This window comes from Rhineura floridana, chromosome 1 (genome assembly GCF_030035675.1).
Source record: "Rhineura floridana isolate rRhiFlo1 chromosome 1, rRhiFlo1.hap2, whole genome shotgun sequence".
Classification (NCBI taxonomy): domain Eukaryota; kingdom Metazoa; phylum Chordata; class Lepidosauria; order Squamata; family Rhineuridae; genus Rhineura; species Rhineura floridana.
In genome coordinates this window covers 139,011,288-139,029,811 of record NC_084480.1, presented here as the reverse complement: position 1 = coordinate 139,029,811, position 18,524 = coordinate 139,011,288, and the positions used below count along the sequence as shown (strand labels likewise).

Here is an 18,524-nt window from a genome sequence, read left to right as displayed (position 1 = left end):
GCCTTCAACGCCACCAATTATGCCGCCCGACAAGATCGGCCACACGGCCTTCTCTCAATCCCGCCAACAAAAACAGCCAGATTGGCGGGTACAGGAGAGAGGGCATTCTCAGTGGCGGCCCCCACTCTTTGGAACTCCCTCCCACAAGATCTCCGGCACGCCTCTTCTTTAAATGTGTTTCGGAAAGCCTTAAAGACCTGGCTCTTTCAGCAGGCCTTCGGGGTATCTGGGGAGGGTTAATTGTTATAACTGAAATGCCTCCTGCCCAGTTTTAATATTGTTGCTGCAGATGTGTTGTTTTTATATTGTATTACTGTATTTTATCAATTGTATTTTAACAATTTTGTAAGTCGCCTAGAGTGGCCATTGGCCAGATAGGCGACGAAGAAATTAAATTTATTATTATTATTATTATTATTATTAATAAAAATATATAAATAAACAATAAGCACAATTTCAATTGATTTACATTAAGAAAAACCCAAATACATAAATACACAATATCCAGGATATAAACAAAACAGGAGAACATTTTGTAAGTATACCCAATCCTATATTATTAAAGAGTTGAATCAGTTTCTGCCTCTCAGCAGACGCAGCCCTAGTTTGATACAAGATGAGGTAGCTGACTCAGGTGGCAGATGTTCGATGCCATTAAGGGTAGCAGACATCGAAGCAGATAGATGCCACACCTGAGGCACAGTACATAGGAAAGTGCTACAGCACGCATCCAGTGCTATGTTTCTGCACAGCTTTTCATTTCAGTACAGGTTCCACAGGGAAACTTCCCAGTGAATTGTGTCCAGTGGAAATCAATGGCAGTGGGTGCCATTGGATTAGCTCCATCAGGTTGCAGTGGTATATTAGGCCAATCCTTCCTCTGAGGATGGTGTAATACTTGAACCACAAAATTTAGAAGCAAGTTCTAGGGCCATTTCAGGAATATCTGCTTGGAAACCTATTCTGCCAGTTTGCCATGTTGGTACTAGAGATGTGAAGGCCTGGGAAAAAAACCAAAACTATTGGGAAAAACCTTTTTTTCCCTTCCCCCCCCCAAAAAAAAATCCTGGTTTTTTTTTCATGCTTTCATATCTCTAGCTGGTACCAAACTAGAGTTATCTATTTGTGTTACCTTGTTAAAGTGGGCACAAAATCTGTGAACATCTTGTCCTTTGAGAAAGCTTACAATGTCTGTTTTTCTCTTTCCCCCTTCCCTGGTACAAAATGGGTGGCAAATTGACTGTTAACAGTCAATCAAAATTGCATCTTCATTTGTGATATGCACCTTTCCTCTGGAAACAGATGCAGAAATCACGAGGCCAGGAATAGGATAGCGAAGCTTCCTAGTATATAAATTTTGAGGAAGCAGGGTGGTGATGGTAGTAGGCAGGTGGGAGATGAGAGGAGCAGGTGGTGGCGATGGTGATGATGATGATGATGATAGTAATGATGTATCTAAAGCAGAGGCACTTAGTGCTAAGGGGTCTCATATGGCACTCAGTGCCATTTCTTGTGCCTCCATATCCCTTTAATTTCCAGTTTCCATCCTTGCTAACCACATGACTTACTTCTGAGTAGCAGTAGTCCTGGGTCAAGTGTAACTAAACCATTATGTAGGGTAGGTGTTCATAGCACTATGGAATGAATGCAAAGAGTGTTTGTAGCAGAGCATTTGAGATTGCTGGTGATACTAAGCAAAACAATTTTTATGTATTATATTTCAATTTGTGACGTCACTTTGAGGCTTTTTTATTATATAAAGTGACTGATAAATAACTGCCTGTTTAAGGAGAACCATTCTCATTATCCCTCACCATTGGCCATACTGTCTGAGGCTGATGGGACTTGTAGTCCACAACATCTGGGGAGCATCACATTGGCTACACCAGCTCTATTACAATACATTGCATGTGGGGCTGACTGACGGGTTTATTAGAAGGGGTGTACAGAATGTATGTTGCCAGTTCTGAATTGGCCAGACTGGCTTTCTGTCCATTTCGGAGACAATTCAAAACAATAGTTTTAACCTTTAAAGCCCTACATTGCTTGGGACTAGTCTACTTAGTTGCCTCCATTTGTATGAATCTGCCTTGTCATTTAAGATCCACCTCCATATCCTCCCAAATTCTGAACTAAGACTGCTGGTGAGTAGTCAGTGGAGACAGAGCATTTTCAGTTGTTCCCCTTGCTTCTTGAATCCCCAGAGAGATTGCCTGGTGCCATATTTTGTCGTCTTTTAGTGTCAAGTGAAAACATTTTTATTTGCCCATTCTTTTTAGATTGATTGGCTTCATATGCTGGAATTCTATTGCTATTTTGTTGGTGTATTTTTTTAAATTCTTTGTAAGACTTTCTGAGAGCTTTGGCTGAATAGCAACTAATAAATACTTAAAATATATTTAGAAAAGGGTTTCTACCTATAGAATCTCTGCAACATCCTTTCCTTCAGGCATTCCTCTGACAAAGTGGCCAAGTTAGAAAGCCAGGTGGAATCATACAAAAAGAAGTTGGAAGATCTTGGGGATCTACGACGGCAAGTGAAGCTCTTGGAGGAGAAGAACACAATGTACATGCAAAATACTGTAAGCTTAGAAGAAGAGTTGAGGAAAGCCAATGCAGCCCGCAGTCAGCTGGAAACATACAAGAGACAGGTGAGAACAGAACTGAATGAAATTACAGTCACTGCATTTTCCCTCACTTGCAAATCACTTTACGCTAGTCATCTTGCGGTGTCTTCTGTTCCCCAGCCAAACAAATGGCCAGGAAATGCCTCTTGGAAAAGCTATTTAACTGACTACATATAGACTTCAAAACTTTCCCAAATGCGTTCATTGTGGGCATACAGTAAAATCAGTGTGATATGATAGATTGAAAGTTTCACTTGAACTTGGAATGCTTAGATTTAAATTATTTCTCATAGCTACAGAGCTCACCGGGTCACCTTGGGCTAAAAAAGTGTGACATGCCCAATTTACACCCAGCATATTATATGGATAAAATGGCAGAACCCTGTGTATGCTGTTTGTTTTAAATTTGTTGGATGAATGTCAGGATTATAATATATAAATGAAAGTATAGAAAAATAAAAATACCTACAAAAACTACACAAATATGTCCACAATACGAGTTAACTTTGTTAGAAGAAATGGTTATGTTATGTTTTTCTCATATCCTTTGCATTTTTATGTGGAGTTGGTTTGACTCCCACCTACAAGGAATTGGAAAGTCCATCAACAGTTAATCTACTTTAAAGAGCTCTGAACACACCTTTTACTTCGTTATGATACGTCAAACAGATCCTCTACAGCACAGAATATCTGATTAGTGCATTTTTTATTCAAGGTTTTGAATTATTTTTCCTCAATTAACAATTTTCACTGGAGGCTGTTAGTTGTTCATGAACAATACAGTTTTGCATATCTCCAGTAAATTGCCAGTTCTTATCAACACTTGAGGTATCTTTTTAATAACCAAGCAATTTACCCAACTCCCAGTATCCCAAGAAGACAGCATTCAATAACAGAAGCAAGTAGACTTTTATGACAGGTGTATCTTACCAAACACAAAACTAGAATATATTAAAAATTAAAATGAGTGTAAAGATTTATATCTTTAAAGAGTCTGGTATGAAATCAGAAAACAGTTAGGACTATCTCCCCTCATTTCACCTTTCTATAATGAATTCTTGAGCTACACGTCAAGCATTTTAGGGAATTTAACAACATAGTATCAGGTATAAATTCTATGAAAAATTTGATGGATGGACAAAATATATTGTCCTATGAGGAGGTAATGAGAGCCATGGGAGGTTAAGATCACCTTTATTCTAATACATTTACACCAGAGAAGCAATGTCTTTTTACTTAATGAAACATTAAGAGAGAAAAATAAATTTGAGATTCTTTTTATATCCACAGATAATGAAGGAGGATTGGAAGACAAAGCTGGCATATTTATAAAGAAAGGGGGGAGAAGATATAGGTCTGGAACTGGCTAATCCATGCTTAACTGAAATCAGAAGTGAAAGTTTCCAGTCTTGTCATGGATGCACCAGAAGAAGAGAGTGATGAGGAATACACAAGCCAAGGCTTACTCATTCTCATAACAATAAACTATTGTTCATTGTTATGTATGAATGTGGCCACTGGCTCTCATGGTGATTAATACGCTTGTCTGTTAATAGTGGTGTGATCCCTTTTTGCTCTTACAGGTAGTTGAACTCCAGAATAGATTGTCTGAAGAATCCAAGAAAGCAGACAAATTAGAATTTGAGTACAAGATGCTGAAAGAAAAAGTAGACAGTCTGCAAAAAGAAAAAGATGTACGTATCTAATTGTTGCTCTTTCATCCTTAATAGAAGCAACTTTATAAAGTTTCTGTCTTAAAGAGTTTGTAATTGATGTTGTGTCCTTAAATATTAGGCTAAATGTCTTTATCTGTGCTGTAATGTAAATTACCTAAATGCTTCTAAGAGCCTCTTCCAGCTATGTTCTTGGTTACCTGCCTTCCACCTTTGTAATTTGAACTATTTCTTTGACCTCCACTTCCACTCACGGTCTCAATGACAGTTATTTCCTTGTATTTCTTCTATCTTTTAATTACCACAACTCTGGTTTTCATACAGGGCTCCATCACTGTTTCACATGTCAGTTCACATGTAATGCCAAACCATGGTTTCCCCAGAATTCATTATTTGACAAGTGGAGGGCAAGTGAAGCCATAGTTTGCCAGTTCAGTGACAAACTATTGTTTGTCACAAACCAAGTAACTAATCAGAGAGGGATGGGAAGGAGAGAACATTGTGAGCACAGGGCTTATTCTTGTTAACATCAAACAATGGTTTGGAGTTATGTGTAAACCAGAGCTTGGAAGGTTACTTTTAAAAAGTAATAAATTACAGTTACAATTACATGGCCCCAAAAGTAGTAATTACCATTACAGTTGCAACTGCTCTGAAAGTAACTGATTACTTTGCTTTTCTCAAAAGTAATCACTACAATTACATTTCAGTTACTTTTTTAAAAAAAAGCCTACAAGGTGCTGGCCTTGGCTGCTGCACATCTAAGTAGCCTAAAACAACATTAAAAAATAAACACACACATACAGAGGTAGTAGAATAATTCTTTTTATCCATAAGATAGCCATGGTGGTCTCTCCGCTGGTAAGGGAGGACCACTAATCAGATCTTTGCACGTCAAACCAAGTGCAGCCCCCCCCCCTCAGCCAGCAAGCATAATCTCTCTCACTTAACCACCTCCCGGACCCTGCCATGCCACCAACTAAGGAACACTCACCCAAGCAAACATTTTCCTGAGATGCAAAAAAGTTAAAATACTGCAAATGCAGCACAGTAGCTGGAGAGGGTGGTGCAGGCCACTTTGTGTGCCAAGTGCAAACACAGTATTCACAGACACACACTCACACATATTTCATCTTTCCCCTCCACAGTTCTTTATCTCCATTCTGCTACTGCCTACTTCTCTATCCATATTCTTGCCCTCTGGCTCCTTTTTCCCTTCACTCCATTCTTCACCACCACCATCCATTTTTTTAAACAACTGTTTTCTCCACTCCACCCGGTCTCACTCTCCACCTCCTCCCTTGTCTCCTCCTACCCACCCACAGAGCATGAGGGAAGAGCGACACTGTACAGAAGCCCAGTTTGAGGCACATGATTTTCATCCACAAATCAGAGGAGCAGAAGACTTTCCCTGCTCCCCCCCCCAAGTATTGCCCAAAAGTAATGCTGGAAACATTACAATTATCCACAGAAGTAATAAAATTACTCCTAGTTCTATTACAATAAAAATGTAAAGGAATTACTCACTCGTTCCTCAAAAAAGTAATGAATTACAAGTAATTTGTTACTTGTGACGAATTACTTCCAACCTCTGGTGTAAACCAACCCATTGTATCTGTTAGTGCTCTCATTTACACCTGTGGTTTCAGCTATCATGTTTATGCAAATAATTCTTAGATCTAGTTCTCATACCTGACTTGTCTTCCGTGTGATTTCTTTTATTAGCTATATGATGTTTCCTTCTGAATGTGGTGTCTCCCATCTGACTTTATGTAGTGAAAACTGAAATCTTCACTTTCTTGCCCTCCTATATGCTTTTCCATCACTATTTATGATGCATTTATCTTCCTTGTTTCCAGTCCTACAACTTAGGTGTCATGATTAGCTCATCCCTGTATTCTTTCTGATATGCATTCAGGCAGTCTTACACAATATTGTAACCTATTCAGTGTTGACATTTTCTCCTATAGCCTTGCTGTCCTTTTATTTAGAATATCTTTCACAAAATATTTACTTTCCTATCACAAGGATCATTGTACTCTCCTCTTTAAGTCTGCTACTATACTTTGAGTCTCTGTTGACATAGTGCATAAAATAAACTTATAAAAGTTTCCAGTGTGCTGGCAAAAAAGTGAATTCAGCACAGCAGTCACTGCTTTTCTCCTTCTTCTGATGCAGTATATAAATGATGCACAAGTGTACTTGCACAACCTTAGGTGGGAAAGCACTTGTTTCATTAAATACAGCAGGTTCTATTGAGTGAAGGTGCTTTGTCTGTGCCATGCATTAACATATTGCTCCTAGTCTGTACTTTATCTTCAAAAACCTGATTCACTTTCCATTGTCCCCTCTGCTTGGTACAAGCTTATCTTTCTTTGTAGACCTTCTTTTTTTTGAACTTCTGTTTCATGCTTTTTCTCATTGCTTCTGGCTATCTAGTCCCTGCTTTTCCTATCTTTGGAGGCACCTCACTTCTTCCCCAGAAGAGTCTTTACTTCATCTGTCCAGTGTTGTCTTTTACCCTACTTGACTCTCGCCATATTTGCTGCTGCTGTGTCAAAGCCTTCTTCCTTCATCTTTGTCTACTACCTAGATAGAAATAAAATTACAGTTAAACATATTTCAACATGGTTTTTGTTTGTTTATTGATGCCCCCCACAATCACCATAGTATAGGGCCTGATTGGATTGTTTCTGAACCAAAATATCTCTCTCTCTCTCTCTCTCTCACACACACACACACACACACACACGACAGTGACTGCCTATCTTTTTATTTTTATTTAAATATTTGTAAACTGCCATTTAATATAAAATATTGCAAGGTGGTATACACACACACATATAGTGACTGCCTATTTTTTATTTTTATTTAAATATTTATTTTATTTAAATATTTGTAAGCTGCACTTTCAATATAAAATATTGCAAGATGGTATTTTTACATTCATATATGTTACTAAATGCAGTGGCTTGTGGCTGAAAATGGCAGCCCCTTGTAAAGCCCCCCCCCGCAGCCTTCCCTCCTCTAATGCCTAGTTCAACTTGTCTCATCCTGATGTTATGTTGTGTATTTTGCTGCGCTCAGTCTACTTCATAGGTTGACACCAGGCAAGGAAATATATATTATAATGAAGTGGGACATTTTCAGAACATTACATTGGCTATTTTCCTTCCCCATATCTTTTGGGACTTGCTAATTATACAGCCATGAGAGTGGTTGTATAATGTAGCCAGCATGGATTTTTCACATTCCACCATGTTAAATTGAAAATATCCTCCATGCCATTCTGCTGCTTCCCATAAGCTCATTTCAGAACAACATCTTACAAAACTTATAGTCCTGAACTTGCTTGCTTAACAACTCTCTTAAGTTTTCATGGCGATATACAAAACAGTCAGAGAGAATCGAGAGTTCAAAGTGGAAAACAAGAGGGGAAAAATCCAGACCCCTGTTGGACTTTTTTCTGTCAGTGGTCTCATGATTTGTTGAAATTAATTAAAAATCAGCCATGTTCACAGAGTACCAGTAATCTAATTACTGAACTTGCCCCATACTCTGACCTTCATCGTCTGCAATTTAAAAGTTAAAAACATGCATGGGTAATTTTTAATTAATTTAAGAAATTTAACATTGAAGTCTATGATAGCACAGGGCATGCTCAATAAGAACCAACTGTCCATGTTCTAAAAGCCAGATTAACAGCTGTTTGGCTTGGCTAATCGGGGCCACACCCACACCAGACATTGTTTCCACTTGAGACAGACATGGCTTCCCCCAAACAATCCTGGAAAGTGTAGTTTGTGAAGGGTGCTGAGAGTTGTTAGGAGACTCCTGTTCCCCTGACAGAACTCCAGTGGCCAGAGTGGTTTAACAGTCATCCCCCTCTGCTCTCCCCTCCTCCTCCTCTCTCTCTCTCCCTACTTCTCCCTTCCTACTCCCCTCATCCTCCTCAACCTCTCCCCACTCCAGCCCTCCCTCCTCTATTGCTTATCCTAAGCATGATTGCAGGGGAGTAAACCCCATTGAAAATAAGCATGAAAATGATCAAACCTGCTGCCCTCTTCCTCCTCTCCTTCCCTCTACTGCTCTCCTCCCCCCTCTTCCCCTCCCCTTCCCTCCTCCACCCCATTGTCTGTTTCACCTATCCTAAGCATGATTGCAGGGGAGTAAATCCCATTGAACTCAATAAGCATGCAAATGATTAATCCATTCTTAGCAAACTTGCACAGGATCCCATTTCTTACCTCACAGATTAAAAAGCAGAGAAATTCACTAATAGCCAAAAAAATCCTTGTGGTTTAAGAACATAGCTATAGCCCACAGATATTTCCATCAAACTTTAAAAAGCAGGGAAATTGGGCAGCTATAGTGAATGCACCAGGGGAGCAGGAGACCTGACCTCCTCTCTGAGATATTATACTTCTCTACAAATTTGTAAAACATAAAAAATGAACATATGTTGCTTACATAAGTATTCAACCCCTGTGCTATGGAAGCTCCCAGTTTACACAGATGAAAGAAATTGCCCTATCAAGGACACAGTTACCTTACCATTGGCCTCCACCTGTGAGCCATTAACATTGTTGTCGCATTGTCAGGATAAAAAGCCCACTGTCGAAGGGTTATTGGTCAGGCTGTGGATCTGAATGAAAATGAAGACCAAAGAGCATTCTACAGAAGTGAGAGATAATGTAATACAAATGCATTGATTAGGAAAAGGGTACAAACTAATATCCAAGTGTTTGAATATCCCAGTGAGCACAATTGGATCAATAATCAGGAATTTGAAGCTGTATCACACCACCCAGACACTGCCAAGAAAAGGCCATCCCTCAAAACTCAGTGCTCGAACAAGAAGGAGACTTATGAGAGAAGCCACAGAGAGGCAAGCAATCACTTTGAAGGAGCTACAGAGTTCAGTGGCTGGCAGTGGAGTAATGGTGCACCAGTCAACCATATCAACAGCTCAGCATAACACTAACCTGTATGGAAGGATGACAAGAAAGAAGCCATTACTCAAAAAGTACCATCTGAAAGCATATCTGGAGTTTGCCAGAAAGCATGAGAGTGCCCCAGCTGTGATATGGGAAAAGGTTTTGTGGTCACATGATACCAAGATAGAGCTTTTGGCCAAAACTCAAAGCACTATGTGTAGCGCAAACCTAACACTGCCCATGCCTCAAGACACACCATCCCTACAGTGAAGTATGGTGGTGGCAGCATCATGCTGGGGGATGCTTCTCATCAGCTGGGACTGGGCACCTTGTTAAAATTGAAGGAAGAATGGATGGAGCAAAATACAGGGAAATACTGGAAGAGAACCTGCTTCAGTCTATTAAAAAACCGGGAGGAAATTCACTTTTCGGCAGGACAATGATCCGAAGCACAAGGCCAAAGCAACATTGGAGTGGCTCAGGAACAAAAAGGTGAATATCCTACAGTGGTCCAGTCAAAGTCCTGATCTCAATCCCACTGAAAATTTGTGGCACTCTTTGAAAATTGCAGTCCACAAGCGATGTCCAACCAACCTGAATGACCTGGAGCGAATCTCCCAAGAAGAATGGGTCAGTATCCCTCTGAGACTGTGGCAATGCTGGTACATACCTACCCCAAAAGACTTAAAGCTGTTATTGCAGCAAAAGGTAGCTCTACCAAATATTAATGTGTGTGGGTTGAATACTTATGCAAGCAATATGTTTTAGTTTCTTATGTTTCTTACAAACATTTCCCAACATAAAACCAATATCACCTTACAATAAGTAATTTTGAGTTTCAGTTTTTCAAAATATACAGAACGAAATTACAATGTACCATTTGCAATTCAATAATATGAGAGCGTTGGTCAGGGGACTGATTACTTTTGCAAGGCACTGTATATACCAACTGCATAATAAGCACTTTCAAAGACACACTTACTGGTATTTCATCTCTTTTTTTAGTTTTCCTTTGCAGTCCTTCATATGAAGGAGTTTTATTTATTTATTATTTATTTAATTTAAAATATTTCCAACCCGCCCTTCTACTCTACGGTAGGCACTCAGAGCAGCACACAATAAAATCATACACAATAAAAAAAATTAAAATAAATAAAAATAAATAAAATACAGTTGATAAATATGGAGGAGTGATATTAAAAGCATCTAAAAAGGTAAAACTAAAAAAAGGGGGAAATAAAATCAGTTTCAGGCTCTGCCTTCAGTTCCTCCCAAAGGCTTTCCAGAACAAGATGGTTTTCAGAAGTCTCTGGAAAACTATCAGGGAGGCAGCAAAGCTGGCTTTTTGGAATAGGGTATTCCAAAGCTTTGGGGCTACGGCTGAAAAGGCTCTCTCCCACATGTCTGCCAATCTGATATCTTTCCTTCTAGACACAAAGAGGAGACCAGAGGCAGTTGATCTTAAATCATTGGCAGGTACATATGGGCATAAGTGGTCCCTCACGTACATTGGTCTAAGGCTGTTTAGGGCTTTAAAGGTCAGAACCGACATTTTGAATTGGACCGAGAAACAAATTGGGAGCCAGTGGAGTCAGTAAAGCACAGGAGTGACATAATGCCAGCGCCGCAATCCATTTAACATACTGGCTGCTGCATTTTGAACCAGTTTCTGAACTGTTTTCAAAGGCAGCCCCGAACCGTAATTTCCGAACCGTTTTCAAAGGCACCCCCATGTAGAGTGTGTTACAGTAATCAAGCCTCAATGTTACCAATGCTTGTGTCACTGTGGCCAAGTCACTCATTTCCAGGAATGGGCGCAGCTGGTAAACTATTTTGATTTGGCCAAAAGCATTCCTGGCTACCACAGCCACCTGATATTCAGACAGCAGGGCAGGATCCCAAACTGCAAACCTGATTCTTCAAGAGGAGTGTGACCCCATCCAGAACATGTTGCAGCCCTATTCCTGGCACAGTTTTTTCTCTGAGCAGCAGAACTTCCATCTTATCAATCGTATCATCTTACTAAGTTTCAGTTTGTTAGCCCGCCCCCAGCCCTTCACAGCTCTAGGCACCAATTTAGGATGAGCACTCCCTCCCTGCAATCAGGTGGTAGGGAGAGATACGAGTTGGGTGTCATCAGCATATTGATGACATTGTACTCCAGATCTCCGGATGACCTCTCCCACTGGTTTCCTATAGATGATAAAAGAGCATAGGAATGGAATCCTGCAGAACTCCATAGGCCAGTGAGCAGGGGGTCGAGCAATAGTCTCCCAGTACCACTTTCTGGGCCCTGTCCGCCAAGTAGGACTGGAGCCACCATAGAAAAGTGCCTCCCAATCCCAGTCCAGCTAGATGGTCCAGAAGGATACCATAGTTGATGGTATCGAAAGCACCGAGAGGTCCAGCAGCCCCAACAGAGATGTACTTTCCTCTGTCTGATGCCCAGCCTAGGTCATCAAGCAGGGCAACCAAGGCAGTCTCTGTTCCATGACAAGGCCTGAAGCCTGATTGGAAAGGGTCTAGATAATCTGATTCACCCAGGAAAAATTTGTAGATACGTACATAATTAAACCTCTTACATGCAGTGGTAGCCATTTTTGTCCTGCTTCATAAATTGACTTGTAGAATTAAGTCAAATATTTGTCTCTTTTTCTTTATGTAGAGGTTAAGGACGGAGAGAGATTCCCTAAAAGAAACCATTGAAGAGATTCGGTGTGTACAAGCGCAAGAAGGGCAGCTTACTACTTCAGGTAAAGAAGAGATACTGGGATTTTCCCTTGAACATCCTGTAGAGTGTAGTGTGTGAAATAAAATATCTTTGTTCTGGCATTTAAAGGAATAGGTTGATGCAGTTATTCAGGAGCAGAGTTAAGTGTGTCCCCCACCCTAGTCCTTTGTTAATTATTCCTTTATTGCTCTTCCCACCTGTAAAGCAATTTTGCCTCTTTTGGGTCCCAGTGATCTCTCTCCCCAAACCTGGAATGAAAGGTCACCCACTGGCCAAACATCAGCACGTTCCAATTCGGGGTAAAACTCCACTCTGAACCATGGTACACTGCCACCACTCCTAGAGGTCCACCCAGTCTGGGCCAGGAGAACTCCCAGACTGCTGTAGGACACCCCAAGATTCTACGAGGCAAGGGCTACGTGTGCACATTCTGCCCACAGAATCTTAGAAAGTTACTCGGGCTTTGCAGTCAAGGTACTGGAATGAGGTTTCTGAAAGGCTATACCCAATACAACATACCCCAGTAAATATAGAAGTATTTTATTAAAAATTAAGAACAATACATAAGTGAGAACGATGCACAAAACCAGGCAAAATAGGTCAAAAGATAAACAACAAAAGTTTAGTAGAAATACTGGGGGGAAATACAGGCTAAAAGAACAAAGACTAACTAAACCTAGCTAGTACATATCCCAGGAACCTGACTAACAGTACTTCACATGGATAGCATGTCCATAGATCAACGTTCCAAGGAAAGGCAAGACGCATTAAGCCTCTGCATCAACCTGGCAAGAAGCATACAGCATCAGCAAAGACACAAGCGGTCAAGTTCCGCTTATAACAAGAGAGTTTGTAGTAGACCATCCAATCAGGAGACTAACAGGCTGGAAACTTCCAGGCAGTTACATCTCATGACCTCACAGCTGAATCCAGTGTTTCCAGCTCAGCCTCTAGTTAGCCTTGTAGGAGATAATAGATGGTACTCCTTTACTGCTAATTAAGAGAGGAAGACATTCTCACAGAGTTATCTAGCTTCTTTACCAGAGTTCTGTGCCTCACCAAACCCTGGTCAAGAGCAAAGTATAGGCCTTGACATTACACCACCTTTTAGTTCATATTGGATGGAAGAAATAAATTTGTTTGGCATTGCCAGAGAAAAAGGTCATTTGCTTTATGACCCTAGGATGTAAGACTAGATTCCTTTCTTACAAAAGAACAAACATGCAGATAGAGATAGAGAGAGATTTAAGATAGTATAAACTGGGGGTTTTTTCCTCGGAGGACTTAATTCTGGAGATTAACTAAATATCAGCCACTCCTTAAAGATTTCAGTATCCCGCAATATCACAAAAATCGCACACCAGGCTTTTCTTTTTAATTACACAGTGGTTTGTGTAACAAGTCTCTTGAAATATAGGACATTTGCCTGTTCATCTGAAGCAAACAGTACATGCAGACCCAGAGATTCCAACTCAAAATTCCTTAATTCAGGATTCCTAGATTCCTGTCAGGTAGAGCCTAGCCTAAATTCAGTTATAGGTTATATCAGTTATGTTTGCAACAAATCTGCTTTTTACTATATAATGATAAGATTATAACATGGATCCATATTTAGCAAGTATTTTCACAGTGACTTTAGGAAAGTTGGAATATATATAGAAATGTATGCGAAATGATTTATTTCTGCTCTGTCCTAGACATTTCCCAGCTTGACCTGGTAAATGTTTCATGGACTGGGTGAAATTTGAATTGTTTTTGATAGGCATTTGGTGCTTCTGTATATAATGATGAATGTCAGAATGAGTAAGTCATGAGGTGTGTCGTTATTTATACTAAGGGGCTGTGGTAAATGAGGATGACATTTTGTTAACTTCCATGGCCATTCAGTTCAGCGTCAAACATTTTCTGACATTTTCTTCTGATCTTCTAATGTCTTGTTAATTACTGGTGAATGTCTAAGGCTCTAAGCTTATGTCACAATACATTTGTTAGTCTTTAAGGTGCCACAATACTTTGGATTTTCTTGCTGCAATAGACTAGCATTTCTACTTTTCTAGAAATAAATTCATGCAGTTTATTACACTTAAAACCTGTAGCCTGTAATTTTATTAGGGATCCCTAAATATTGAGCTAACTTCCAACAGTGGGTTATGTGGGCCTTGTAGGTGAATCCAGATGGCCAACAGTTGCTCTGGGAAGTCCCACATCACACACAAAGCTAAATGAATGTTACAGGCCTCTAAACATGAATTGGGACATCTCAAAGGGTGGTATTCAATACTAGTCCTGCTCAGAGTAGACTCATTAAAGTTAATAGAGTTCATTAATTTCAGTGGGTCTGCTATGAGTAGGACTTAGTTGAAAACAACCCAGACTTTCTAGAATTTTGCTATCTTATTCTGAATCCTTTAGCTGAGTATCTTTCTGTTTAAATTCAATATGTTTTTATTTTATTTTTTAAATGAATTATTTCATATATTTATTAATTTATTTATTGTATTTGTATACTGCCCCATAGCCAAAGCTCTCTGGGCGGTTTACAGTGACTAAAAACATTAAAAACAAATATAAAAACACATCTTTAAAACACAATTTAAAACACAATTTAAAAAATTTAAAACAATTAAAAAAAACATGCTAAAATGCCTGGGAGAAGAGGAAAGTCTTGACCTGGCTTCGAAAAGATAACAGTAATGGTGCCAGGCGCACATTGAGATATTTCACATCAAGGGATAATTACTGTATCTTTTTTTCAGTATTGCTTAATCTTTCAAAACACTAGCAACATGATCCACCGAAATGTATACATCTCGAAGTCCCATTGATCTGAAAAGGAGAGTTCAGCGTGTTCTTATATTTCTCCCACTGAAAATAATGGGTTTTAAGTCCTAGCTCAGTCATGTCCTGAGTTACAGCCCTGCATGGTCTAAGCATTTTCTTTTTCTCTCTCACTCCCCAAAACAGGATTGTTGCCACTGGGAGGTCAGGAATCATCTGACAGTTTAGCAGCAGAAATTATTACCCCTGAAATCAAGTAAGTCTATAGTTCTCATAAAGAGGAAATTCAGGTTGGGCCACAGGATTTAGCTTTATATTTCATTAATGTTTTCATTAGTACCAAGATAAGCAGTTACTTTCCATCTCAGCTCTGTTTATAATCTTTTTTGCTTCTAAGTTTTGGTGAATCTGTTTTTAAAACACCATTGTTACTTTCTGTGGTGATATTAGTGATCTGTTCTTCTAAGACTCATGCTTGATAGTTTCTAAAGGCTCTCATCTTGCTTATCCAAGGGAAAAACTCATTCGCCTTCAACATGAAAACAAGATGCTAAAGCTTAACCAAGAAGGATCTGATAATGAAAAGATTGCCTTGTTGCAGAGCCTCTTGGATGATGCCAATCTCCGAAAGAATGAATTGGAGACTGAGAACAGGTAGGAAAGGGCTGTTTTTCCTTCTAAATATAGTACTTCACCCTCTCTTTAGTGCTAGTTCCCCTATGCCAAAGATTATGGGCTCTGTCTCTTAACAGAAGAAACTAACCCCTTTAATATATTCTCTATATCTTTCATTGATGTTATCACATGACAAAAGTTCTGTTTCTGCAGTGAATTCCACAGTATTTTAAGGGGAGGCACATGTGCCTGTGGTAAATGTAATATTTGAAGGCAAGATGTATGTACTAACACTGAAAATTTTGAATAAGGCCATTATCTGCAGATATTTGGTAAAACACTTGAGAGCCACAGCTGACCATTGATCCCTGGAATATGTTTCTGGCATGTTTGCAGATATTTGTATGCCCCCTTCAAATGCTACTGTGTTCATCATGGGGACATGACATGGACATACAGCATGCATCTATGTTTGTACAGTGTATTGCAGCCCTACATTTGAACAAAATGCAAAAAGACCCATGTTTCAAATGTGGGTTGAACATAGAACATCTCATGGCACATGCTATGTGCTTTCCAAGTGAGCTCTAAAATCCTTCAAGCTTGAACATGGATTTCTCCTTTCTTCTCTCCAATCCATTAAATACCATACTTTCTTGCTGGTGAGGTTGCACTTTTAAGCTGGGGCTCTAGGAAGTGTTCTAACCATAAGCTTTATCCCACCTGAAAGACATGCCTCTTGAGTATGCACACCACTGCATTGCTATGTAGGCTGCAGAGAGTTGTCTCAAACTCTACTCTTTTGTAGTCTGAGATAATGGCATTTTGGAGAAATGAGAGTTCAACACAGAGTTTTAATGCTGTGCTTCAGGAGAGTGTCCCCTTAATTTTCTAAGCCAGAGGAATTTTCATATACTATGCTAATATTTTCTTAAGTCTTTCTGCAGTGATTCTGCTTTGTGAGCCAGTTGCAAGGTGTTGTATTCAGCAATAGGTGGCAGTCATTGTTTCTCTTTTAGTTTCCCTTCAATTCATCACATTATAAAGTTTGGATGCTTGGGAAAGCCCTATTGTCAGTCTGCATTTTGTTGGAACAAAGGAGAAGGCTTTTTCTATTGCCATGCCCAGACTTTGGAACTCCCTGCCCAGAAAGGGTTATTTTGCCTTCTCTTTGTGGGCCTTCTGCAGTAGTGTCAAGGCCTTCCTGTTCAGTTTGGCCTTGCCATCATTTTCTGCCTCTTAGATTTTTAGTGCTACTATGTTTAACTTTTTTAATTGCGGGCTTGTTATTTTTGTCGTGTTTATTATTTCTGCTATTAGCCACCTTGAAATGCACAAGGAAAGGTGGGAATATTAATATTTTAATTAAATAAATACTGTGTGCCACTTGTGCAAATGCTGTCTAATGGAGTTGTACAATGAATACTAGATATTTACAAAGTTGGCAGAATGTGAACAAATTAGGAGAAAAAAATAAGACTAGTTGTTTCTGAAAAGACAGATTTTTTTTGTTTATTTCTAGACTTGTAAATCAGAGACTGCTTGAAGTACAGTCTCAAGTTGAAGAATTGCAGAAATCCTTACAGGAGCAAGGTTCAAAAGCCGAAGATGTAAGTGGAAGAAGACAAAAACTCATGCAACCTATTTATAATGATGCTAAATTTTCTAATGCCTGCTATTCTAACTCAAGCTATCTTAAATTTTCTGCAAAGCTTCACTGTCTTCAAATGTAAAAATAAAATAATGTGCTTCTCTGGTTCCAACTTTAAATGGGTGTGATCCAAGTTTCACTTTCTCCTAAGAAGCATCCTGCTACTGACAAGCCTAGGGAGCATGCCCCACTACCCCAGACAAAGGTGAATTAGGAGTGCAGCCAGTCTGTATCTCTTGCATACCCAGATTTCTCCCAGCAGGAAGGGCAGACTACACCACTCCAAAGGATTTGTTTTCTTCTTGATGCACTCTGTCTGTTATACCAGACCACAGAGAATTGTTCAGAAGAAGATTTCTCCTGTGCCACTCCCTAGCGTAACCCACCTGACCTTGTCCCCCCCAAAAAAGGCTACTGGGAAGGGAACGACTAAATCTGTTGGAAGTGGGGCAAGAGCAACTCCTGTTTTGTTCTTTTGTTTAAGCTCCAGAAGGAAGATAGAGCTGGGGTCCTCCAGATGGACAGGCTTTGTTTACCATTTACCTGTGATGCTCTGACTGACTTCCTTCTGTCGCTAGACTGTGACATCTTTAGGGAAGCTTACCTGCCCCTCCTCCTTCCGCCCTTTTCACTCCTTTTTCTGCAGCTGACCAGGAGAGAGGAGCATCCCTTTGTCTCTGTCTCTCTCTCTCTCTCTCTGAGCATGGGGCTGACTCCTGCACCTGGGAGTTATGCCTCCAACTTAGCTAGTTAGTTAGAACTAGGTATGCCTTTTCTATCTACTATGTATTTCTATAAATAAAGTAGTTTTTCTTATTTTACTAAGTCTCAAGTCTCAGTGATGCTGATGCAGGGTAAAAGCCTGCTTTCTTAGGCAAATGCACGCACACGCCGGTGCACACGCATTCCAACATCTGCTGTTACTCTCTGCTGCTGTGGTGCTGCTTTTAAACGAAATTAAGCAACACAACTACGCACAGGCTGGCAACAAAATCATACCTTCAGATTTCTATCTCAGATGTTCCTTCAGTAGTTTTCAAAGGATCAGATGGAAAGGAGCTAGAATGGACATTTGCATCTGGGGAGCCAGGTGGCACCCAACTACAGTCATCCTGCAGGCTAGGAGTTGCCAATGTCAGTGTACCTGCAGGTCCCCAAGTGTCAAAATGTTTGCCTTTTTGAAAACTATTTGATGCAAAAGTTTGTCCCTTGACAAGCAAGGTATTTGTTGTGCATATTCCTTAGAACACCTTAACCTGCTACAAATTAGGAGGGGTACCATTGGCTAAACTGATAGGATCTCAATAATTGTGGGCTCTGCATAGAAATACCCATCCCTGCCATTGTTAGTTCTGATTCAATGCACTTTGCCAGCAAAGAAAGAGGAGGGTGTTAAGGTTCCCTCATCCCTTCTTAAAAAGGGAATTGGTATTATTCGAGTGGATTGATCATTGTTTGGGATGTACACTGTGCAGGACCACTTTGTGCACTCTAAAGCAGGGGTGACTGACA

General features: G+C 39.9%; 1 protein-coding gene across 3 annotated transcripts in view; it reads left to right on the top strand.

The window, feature by feature from the left end:
- The window catches only part of HOOK3 (hook microtubule tethering protein 3), a 132,544-nt gene that overhangs the window by 77,612 nt on the left and 36,408 nt on the right, over positions 1-18,524 (top strand). For all 3 annotated transcript variants that reach the window (XM_061633801.1, XM_061633811.1, XM_061633790.1), the window contains 6 exons: positions 2,450-2,651; positions 4,211-4,321; positions 11,903-11,990; positions 14,933-15,002; positions 15,260-15,400; positions 16,884-16,971. In XM_061633801.1, the coding sequence (XP_061489785.1) occupies positions 2,450-2,651; positions 4,211-4,321; positions 11,903-11,990; positions 14,933-15,002; positions 15,260-15,400; positions 16,884-16,971 (700 nt within the window). The remainder of the gene's footprint in view (positions 1-2,449; positions 2,652-4,210; positions 4,322-11,902; positions 11,991-14,932; positions 15,003-15,259; positions 15,401-16,883; positions 16,972-18,524) is intronic.